The sequence below is a fragment of the Bidens hawaiensis genome, unplaced genomic scaffold (assembly GCF_021521415.1).
Source record: "Bidens hawaiensis isolate Kalapana, Puna unplaced genomic scaffold, B.hawaiensis_p1.1 tig00005680_1, whole genome shotgun sequence".
In the NCBI taxonomy this organism is placed as follows: domain Eukaryota; kingdom Viridiplantae; phylum Streptophyta; class Magnoliopsida; order Asterales; family Asteraceae; genus Bidens; species Bidens hawaiensis.
Genome location: NW_027491370.1, coordinates 240,599 through 250,315, shown reverse-complemented (window position 1 = coordinate 250,315; position 9,717 = coordinate 240,599). Strand labels below are relative to the sequence as shown.

The window sequence follows — 9,717 nt, the reverse complement described above, 5'->3', positions numbered from 1 at the left end:
CTATAGAGCGTGCTATGATAGACTAAAAATTAGATAAGCCAAATTGTATAAAAAAAGTTAATCTATTATGATGAATGACATTTTGTCGTCATGGCCATAGTATGTTGTCTACTTTGTTATCATATTTGCTCAAGCAACACTAACTATGTATCTAACGCTGGGCCGTGTGGCGACACAGATAACAATTTAACTTTATCAGCTAGAATTCAACTTTATCTACATTTCTATATGTCAATCTTTTACTGGATGCTTGGATTTTATTTAAATAAAACAATTTAACATCATCGGCTATTATTGTTTTCAACATTATCTTCATTTACACGTGTCAACCTTTTACTGGATGTTTGATTTTTTATTTTTTGATAAAACGATTAAACATAATCGACTAGAAATCTAACATTATCTTCCATTCCATGTATCAACCTTTTACTGGATGCTTGGATTTTATTTAGATAAAATGGTTTAACATAGGGGTGGCAATCTTGACCCAAACCCTTTCAAATGAGTCAATTTGAGTTGTTTTAAAAGTTAAATGAGTTGGTTTGGGTAAAAGGTTTTAACTAAATGGGTCAGAACGAGTCATTTAAAATTCCATCCTTTTATTTTCGGGTCAAAATGGGTCGCCAAGTTCAAAGAATTGGGTCGATGTGGGTTAGTGTCCTAAGGAAATGTAACAGGTTTCGGATCGGAACGGATTTTCGTACAAGATAGGTTTCGGCACGAAACGGGTTTCAGATCGGAACGGGTTCGATTCAGGTTTCAAGCCAACACGAGTTTTCACCTGTGACGTGTTGGGTTTTGGTTTCTTTTGGTTCTTTCTGGTCGATTCCGGACTCATTTTTGTTCGTTTTTTCAATTTTGTTTTTGTTCGGTTTGAATTCTTTTAGTTTCGTTTTGATTGATTTTTTCGATTTCGATTGATGTGGTCTGGTTTTGGCTTTTTGTTTCTTTGTTTTGTTTTCGTTGATTCTTTCGGTTTCAATCGATTCTAAGTAGTTTTTTTTATGGAACGAGGACAGCGTAGGAAACATTTTAGTGGTTTTACTTTTTTTTGTTTATGATTTATATTTTGAGTTATAATATTTTTGAATATTTTTTTGAGGGTTTTTGAACTTAATAGAAAACCTCTCAAAAAAATTCAAAAAAATAATAAAAAAATCATAACTTAAAATATAAATAAAAAACGAAAAATCTAAAAAAACTAAAATGTTTCCACCGTTATTCTCGTTCAAAAAAAAATCCCGGTTTGACCCTAACCTATTTCGACGCAAACCAAAACAACCTTTTTTTAATTGACCTGTTTTGACCCAAACTCATACTCGTTTTGACCCATGACTCATTTCAACTCATGACTCGTTCAACCCAACCCATTTGCCAACTCATGACTCAACTCATGACTCGTTCAACCCAATCATTGATTTTCTTGTATAAATAAGAGCTTAACATTGACATATCTTATCAAACGCTAACTTTTCATTTCTAAACTCTTTGAAAAATTTATCTCAGAACAAAAACTCATCATCGGCTTATGATTTGATCAATGGAAAGGTAGGGTTGCTGAGCAAAATCATCTTGGTCACCTAATTATTGAAATATCTATAGGTATGATCATATTCATAGGAGATAATCCTCCTGGAGCGAGAAGAAGGCATCTTGACAGCAGACGTTTGATGAAAGACTAATTTGTTAACAACCCAACATATGATCAAGCGTAGATTTTAAATGTGAAAACCATTATTGATTTATTGAATGAATGGTGGTGGTTGTGCGATATATTTTTTCAACAGAGACAACAATGCCACAAGAAATCACCACCAAATTCATAGCTTTTAAAAACGACACATTTTGACTTATCCTTAAATAACGAAATTAAATTATTTAAAAATGACATTTAAACGGGTATAAATTTTCTGGGATTGCAATGTCTAAATAGTTAACCATATGGTGTACAATAGGCCTGTTCACGAGCCCGAGCCAAGGCAAGCTCAAGCTCGGCTCGATAATCAATTGAGCTGGCTCGGCTCAAGCTCGAGCTCTTAATCGAGCTAAAAATTTGAGCTCAAGCTCGGCTCGGTTTTAATCGAGTCGAGCCCGAGCTCTTAATCGAGCTAAAAATTTGAGCTCAAGCTCGGCTCGGTTTTAAATCGAGTCGGCTCGGTTCGGCTCGATTTGGCTCGAATTTACATGTAATAATAAAAATTATATGCAACCATCAAACTAAACTAAATAGTATGACGTTAAGATCAACACCAACCAAATACAAACTAAATAAATACGTCTAATAACACCATCGAAAACAAAATATGTTCAACAAGTCTAAACCAAACCAAATACAAAATTAAGCAGAGAAGTATTATCTATGAGCAACGGCCGATGGCGGAGGTGAATATGAGCGACTAGGGTTAGGGTGGAAAATGGAACGTATACTGATTATTGAGTGTGTGAACTATGAAGTCTCATCTCTCAGTTACTCAGTATATGGAATTATGAATAAGAACTATGGAGTGAGAAAGGAAATTGGGCTAGATTAAAGGAAAGCCCATGTGTTAAAATAATTGGGCTCGATAATTATATGCATGTATGTATATATATATATATAATAAATTAAAATAAAATAGTTCGAGCCTATCGAGCGAGCTCGAGTCGAGCCGGGGCTAGCTCAGGCTTGGCTCGTTTAGAAATCGAGTCGAGCTAGGCTCGGCTCGTTTACAATCGAGCCGATTTCGAGCGAGCTTTCTCCGAGCTTTTTTCGAACGAGTTTCGAGCGAGCTTCAAGCTGTGAGCTTTTTAAACAGCCATAGTGTACAATGCCAGAGTGGAAACAGCAGATAGGAAGAGGTTGAAGAAGAACGAGGATCAGTGAGCGGTTTGTAAAATGCACATTGTTTGCTTTTGCAGAGAGAAATTGTGGTCAAATCACCAGCATGCCCAGTTTGGTTTTATGATTTGCATGTGATGATTATGTGTCTTTGTTATGTTTAATATGCTTCAGTTGATGGATAAATTCGAACTAATATCAAACACGACCTACACAATATATATAAGCATAAAAATCACAATATGTATAAACATGTTCCATCGCCTTCCAGTCAAACATCAGCATGATAATGGGTTTAAAGTGGGTCTATTCACCACAATTATACATCAGTTCTGGCTATGAACAGTGCCTGAAATCGGAGTGTGATTATGGCTGACAGTCTGTTTATAATCATGGAAATTTGCTTTGACCAAGTAACGAGCGCCTGTCGTGCATCCTTTAGCCACCATAACAACTGCAATAACCCTGAAAATAACAAACGTGTTAAACATTATCATACCCTTCATAACAGAGCAATTATGATATCATACTTGCTTAAACACATAACGCACTGGAGATAAATATATAAACCAGGTTGTTTAAAAAACCAGAGGGCTGGATTATATAAAGTTATAAACGAAAGTATTGTGATTTACCAAGTACGAGCCTGACTTGAAGATGATCAATTCTCGACATGATTCTGTTCCCTACATCTTTCAACACAAAATCTGTGATGACAGGAGAAACAACCAAATATGATTTAAAAAGACAGGAAAATGCTCACAATAATTATGGCGTGAAACAAAAATGATAAAGAAAATTGCTATAAATAGCGGCACACTTTCATTTTGTTTCTCTTTTCTTTAATGGTTATTCGTTTTCCAAAATCGTGGTTAACAGTTGGCCCAAATTTATAATTAAATCGGACCATAAGCACCTCTAATTGGCCATACTATATATATGCACTATTGTAGTTTGAGCTTAAAATTACCAGAATCATGCTCCGGCTTTGTAGATAGACCGCGTAACGCATAATTAGCATAAACTAGTAAACGCTCGCGTTGGGAATAACCTAACTTGCTAGTTAAAGACCTGACAAGTGCACTGATGCATAAAAAAACAGAAATGTCATTTGGTTACGGAAAAGGAAATTAAAAACAGTGAGAATGAAGTTCGTAAAAAGTAATTATTACTCGGTACGCAACACTGTAAGAAATTCAGAGGGTAAAGATTCCATAAATTCTGATACATCCCCAATACCAAGTGACTTCACTTCCTGTTTCAGATTTGTTTTCTCTTCAACCGACATTCCCTCCCCAAAAGCAGCTTTACTGTAATTAAAAATAGATAAAAGTGTCACCATGTGTGTGTGTGCATTATGAAATTAATCATATTTGATTATTACCTGTTGATTGTTCTTCCTGTGAAAATCAGGGGAAGATATTTAGCATATTTTCCTATGCCGAAGTGTTGGGCTACTTGTTTGATTTTATGTGAGTCCAAAAGAACCAATGCTTTCCAAAGTTGGCAGTTGTTGACTCTAAACTCTTCATCTAAACTTTTGTAAATCCCATGATCCAGAAGAACTGGTGCATAAGCATATAATGGATGAAATATGTATATCTGTGTGTGTGTGAGAGAGAGAGAGTGAGTGAGTGAGTGAGTGACACACACACACACACACAGAGAGAGAGAGAGAGAGAGACCTAAAGAAAACCCTTTCTTTTTATCCATGGAAACCAATATGTTGCCGGGATGTGGATCTCCATGCACAAAACCATGAACAAATATCATTTCAGCAAATGCTTCTACCAAAACTTTTGCAACCTTCAATAAAAACCCACAAGAATCAATATCTATAGAACAATGAATAATGGGATTTATACTTCAAGATATTAAATACAACAACCTTTCTTGGATCGATTCCCATTTCCCGGATATAATCCAAATCGTCTACCTGTAAGCCAGTGAATTTTGTGTTAACCACATGAAATGATTCACTCATTAACCAACCCTAGTGAAGATAAGGGTTTCCATATACAATATATAATCCATTTCGTATAATGTACATATAACGAATACAGTCCAAGTGAAACGTAACTATGGTACAGTTTTTTTTTCTTTCCTAAATGACCAGTTCCATTGGCTGGACAGTATAACAACACACAAACAATTAGAATAGTTTTACTATTTTCTCAAATAGCATTGTATTTGGTTAAATCAATTTATAATGAGATAATACCCAGATTTATCAGTTTTCTTAAAATTATTAGTACACTTGTAATACTTTAAATTTTTATCTAAAAACAAATAAAAAGAAAACAGGAATCACATTATACTTGGCATAAGTGGTCGTGTAAAGAGAAATAGAAAGAGAGAATGAGATGCTGACCCTTCGTCCCTTGCAATACTCCATCGTCAATACCTGGCTGGTGGTAAGCTCCTAGTAGATGTATAAAAACAACTATGAAAGTAAGTCCATACAAAAAATAATTTGTAGCTTGACTGGCTTCATAATACGATGAATCAAGCATACCTGAAAAACCTTTGGGACTCTGACTCTGTTACTGTGTTTGAAGTTTACTGCAGTTTTGACTGAATTCCTTGCCTCCTGAAGAAAATCTGCGCAGCAGCTTCAATTTATTATATGCGCAGACAAAAATAAAAAAGAAATTTTTTAAAGGTTAGTTTAGCTCACCAAGTTCCAAAGAAATCACCTTTGAAAATTCTGTTACCATCCACTGAAACCTGTATTCAGGAAACAACTGTAGAAACAAGAGAAAGAATCTTTAAAGCAGATAATAAGATATGTGTGTGTGTGTATAGGGGGATAGAGAATAGTTCCAATAAGAATCATTCTGAACTGTATATTTCAAATGCATGAGTAGAATTTGAAGGCGTTTGGAGGGAGAATAGATGCATTAGAATTCAATTCCATCTTTGCATTTTGAAATGAGTGTATGTGTGCGTCTCCCAATGTAAGAAAAGCATATTGCAATATTATGTTTACAAGAAAAACAAATTACTTAAGTATACTAGATTCTATTATGCGGAGAGTGACATTATTGAAAAAAATAAAAATATAAAACATAATAATGCCATGATGAACATCACACGTACCCATGTGACACATTTGGTAAGTATAGACATAGTTGCAATGTCCATTCTCATCCTATCCTTTAACCCTGGATATTGTATCTGCATTCACAATATAAAAGAGAAAAAAAAATCCTCAATTCTCAACACCTTTCTACTAACAGCACAAAACCATGCAATGGAACGAATGACCAGATATCAGATTACCTCAAATGTAAATCTTGCCAAATAGATACTAAAACTAAAGCAGCAAAAAATATGGAACTAATAATAAATTTAACAGTTAGAGAGACCTATAACCAAGATTTCCTGTTAACTCAAAGAATATGCAAAGGACAATTTTACCCCTCTTTTTTAGTTTTCAAACTCTGTTAAAATGTATGAGCAGATTTTTCCTAGGTTTTACTTGTGGTTCAATAAAACCTATTTTTAAATAAAAAAAACAAGATAAATAACATCTGGCTACAAATATGCGCCTGAATGCTGGGTTGGGTTGATCTGACAATACCCTTTAAACCATCTTTTAGGATTTAATGCATAACTATAATGTATTGAAAATGACAACAAGTGCTATATCATTGACATAATAATCTAATTTTATTTACATAAAACGTTTGAAAAATTCTAAGCATTTGAATACACTTTAGGAAACTTCAACCCATTTGACCCTCTTCCTTGTTAGCCAAAATTGAGTAAGTTTACCCATGTGATCTGATGTAGATAAAATAAAACCAAAATAAGCTATTTTGGATGCATTTAAACTAAAAATTAAAAAGAACACACACACACACATTACATGTAGTTTAAAAAGAAATTTGAATATCTGAACTCTAATATATAGACAATAATTTCAGCAGGAAAAAGAACACACATCAGAAGCCCACAAGTAAAATGAAAGCAGAACAAAAAATAATAAAGCTTGAAAAAAATCTATGACCAACCTTGAGCACGACTTCCTGATGGTTTTTGAGTACTGCGCGATGCACTTGAGCAATAGACGCAGCAGCAATAGGTTGTTCATCAACAGACAAAAAACTGATACACGACCGCACATATGGAATCAGCTACCAAACCGTAAAAGCAAAAAATTTCAAAAGAAATAAATAGAGGATACACATTAACAATTCTATTAGATAAAAAAAAGAAGTTACATCTCTTTTAAATCAGATCCTAGATTGGTGATTAAGACTTGTTTTATGGCTTCAAAAGAACACGGAAGTGCCTAAAGTAACAACAACCAAAGATGAACTGATGAGTTGATTATGACTACAAAAGGCTATTAGAACAATGCAATTCCCAGATTGACCGATTGATACCGAGAATGAAAAAGATAGAAAGAGACTTAAACCTGGTCCTGCAATGATGCGAGAGTAGAAGAGTATTCTTTAGGTACTTGACGTACTGAAGCTACAAACTGAGCAGCCTTAATGTAGAAGCCTTGGTTCATCTCACATAGTTTTAGTATCCGCATAGCGGATCGCATATGAACCTAATAATGAGAAATCATCAAATATATATATATATATATATAATAAGCAAATAGCGGTTGAGAGAAATAGAGTAAATGCCTGACCTGAGATAATATTTGTGCATAGTGATGTGTATCCTTGGATAATCCGTGCAAGGAGTACTTGTAATCAACAACATTGGCAGTAATCTACATAACGGAATATGAATTAGAATTCATTATTGTTATTAAATGATGATTATGAAGGAAAGGAATGAAACCGTATAGAGAGATCGAGAGGAGCGAAGGACGCCGTTAGTGATAAGAGAGTGTCCGTGGTGGTGGTGGTAAGTGAGAGCTGAGGCGGCGGTGCCGGAGATGATGATGGCGGCGGAAAGGTACAACGATGCTTTCTTCCCTGACAATTTGGACCTCCTCATACCCCGGACGAATAACCGGTAATGGAAGTCAAATGCCAGTCAAATTATTAGTAATATCTTCACTTGGGCTTTCTCCTTTTCTTTGCTTCCTTCCTTGTATAATTATAATATTATAACTAGGTAATAAACCCAGCCGTGGGTCGGGTCGGGTCGGGTCGGGTCGGTATTAGTTAAGTTCGTTAAAATTACAGCATCAAAACAAAAAACTAAATATGTAAATGCCTAAAAACTGACACATGTAAAACGTACGATCCAAGAGACACGAGTTTGGACGGTATCGGTTAAGTTTGTTACGCCACATGCACTAAACCTAAAAACATAAGTTAGTATACGACCGCAATAGTAGCGGCATACGTATAGCTTACTATACTAAAAAAATTAAAAATATATTTAAAATGATGTTGATTCGGTAACTCAAAAATCGTAAAGCAATTAAATGTTCAATATTTCTAGATACTAGCATAAGTGCCCGCGCGTTGCCGCGGGTTCATTCAAATTATCCCCTCGTATTGGTTTGTAGTGTTTGATATGGTGTGTAATGGTTTATCAGTGCGAACATGAGCAACTAAATATTATGGATGAATGTGATGAGAAAAAAAGATGATATTGTGGTGAAGGTCGGTTGGAACGGACTTGTTTGGTATATGGATAGATATTTCATATTTTATAAAGATGAATAAGTAGTACAACGGCCCTATCTTTTTGCATTTTTCATTAAATTGATTGTTGTTATTGTCGTGTTTAGAACCATTACACCAACGTGATGTAGTGCAACATTCTATGACAATATGTTCAAATCGTAACGTTATGGAAGGTTGGTGATATAAGAATGCCTTTTCATATCATATTTTTCATCTTGCTAAGCATCGAATGTCATAGAAAATTGTCGAAAATAACATTATCCGGATTTGAGTGGTAATTGTAATGAGAAGACATTCTTCAGTTGTAAAAAGGTGATTAGGTAATTGATTTTTCTTCATTTCATATTAGGTAGAAAAATGCTTTAAATGTTGACCCTTAAGAAAAAATAAGCGCTTATTATAACGCATATTATACAATTGTAATGGAGAAGTAGATACTAAACATTAATAATTCTATAATTATCTCAAAAAAGTATCTGCTGGTCTTGTAAGCTTGGCAGACTTGGATGATGGTGTCCAAATTGGTTACCCACCATGCATCATTCCAGTCATTGTCGTTAGTTGCAGACCAGTATGATGGTTACGAGTGCGGGTGATGCATAAATACATGCAATGTCATTTCCTTCTTCTTTAGTTGTGTTGGTGGTGGATGTGGGTGATGCCGAGAACCAACACTATCAGTTTTGTTAATAAAAACAAAATGTATAATTCGTACAGGGTGACCCGATGGCAAAAGGCCACCGTCATCTGGCTCATCCCAGCCGTACGGAGCCCTTAAGCGCCTCCAAATTAACTCCAGTTCCTGGAAAAACCCATCCACCCGAAGACCCACCGGTGGTAAAACCCGAACATCCTCAGGATCTAAGATCTCAGTATTCTTTCATTGAGCCAGACATGTCCCCCATAAAGTGTTGTAAGTAAGGATTGAACTTGGGTCTCCATTGTGAAACCCAAGCTTTCTATCACTACACCACGTTAGAGAGGACACTATAATGGTTTTTAGTTAGGAAATTATTTTTTACTTTACCCATCAAAGTATATTTTCAATTATGTAATTTATGTTTTTTATTTAAATAAGTGTATGCCTCGTTACTATTTGTGAATGCTCTTTGAGGTTTGAAATTCCAATGCGCGAGTTATTATTCTAGGTTCTAATTTATAAATTATTTGGTGTATATATGGTACTTGTTAATTGCTAAAAAAATATACTCTATATGTGTACAGATTACAAATTACATTTGACATATAAGAGTTTTAAAATTAATCAATTAGCATTATTTCACTCTAATTATTATA

General features: G+C 34.7%; 1 protein-coding gene across 1 annotated transcript; it reads right to left on the bottom strand.

The window, feature by feature from the left end:
• Nucleotides 1-3,013: 3,013 nt before the first annotated feature.
• Nucleotides 3,014-7,668, bottom strand: LOC143630486 (uncharacterized). The gene is made up of 16 exons (XM_077099481.1): nt 7,622-7,668; nt 7,467-7,550; nt 7,242-7,382; nt 7,045-7,115; nt 6,835-6,928; nt 5,918-5,995; nt 5,496-5,562; nt 5,334-5,419; nt 5,190-5,240; nt 4,707-4,754; nt 4,504-4,624; nt 4,203-4,383; nt 3,991-4,128; nt 3,789-3,901; nt 3,454-3,525; nt 3,014-3,283 (listed from the first exon to the last, which is right to left on the bottom strand). The coding sequence occupies exons 3-16, from the start codon at nt 7,374-7,376 to the stop codon at nt 3,138-3,140; spliced, it is 1,401 nt and encodes a 466-aa protein (XP_076955596.1). The 5' UTR covers nt 7,377-7,382; nt 7,467-7,550; nt 7,622-7,668; the 3' UTR covers nt 3,014-3,137.
• Nucleotides 7,669-9,717: the final 2,049 nt, after the last annotated feature.

Bases quoted from the DNA above. Each gene is read 5' to 3' on its own strand.
- LOC143630486 (XM_077099481.1), bottom strand. From the start codon at position 7,376: ATGCGATCCGCTATGCGGATACTAAAACTATGTGAGATGAACCAAGGC. The intron at 4,384-4,503 runs GTCTCTCTCTCT...CTTATGCACCAG, and splicing joins AAAGAAAGGGTTTTCTTTAG to TTCTTCTGGATCATGGGATT. The intron at 3,526-3,788 runs GTAATTTTAAGC...CTGTCATCACAG, and splicing joins AAAGCCGGAGCATGATTCTG to ATTTTGTGTTGAAAGATGTA.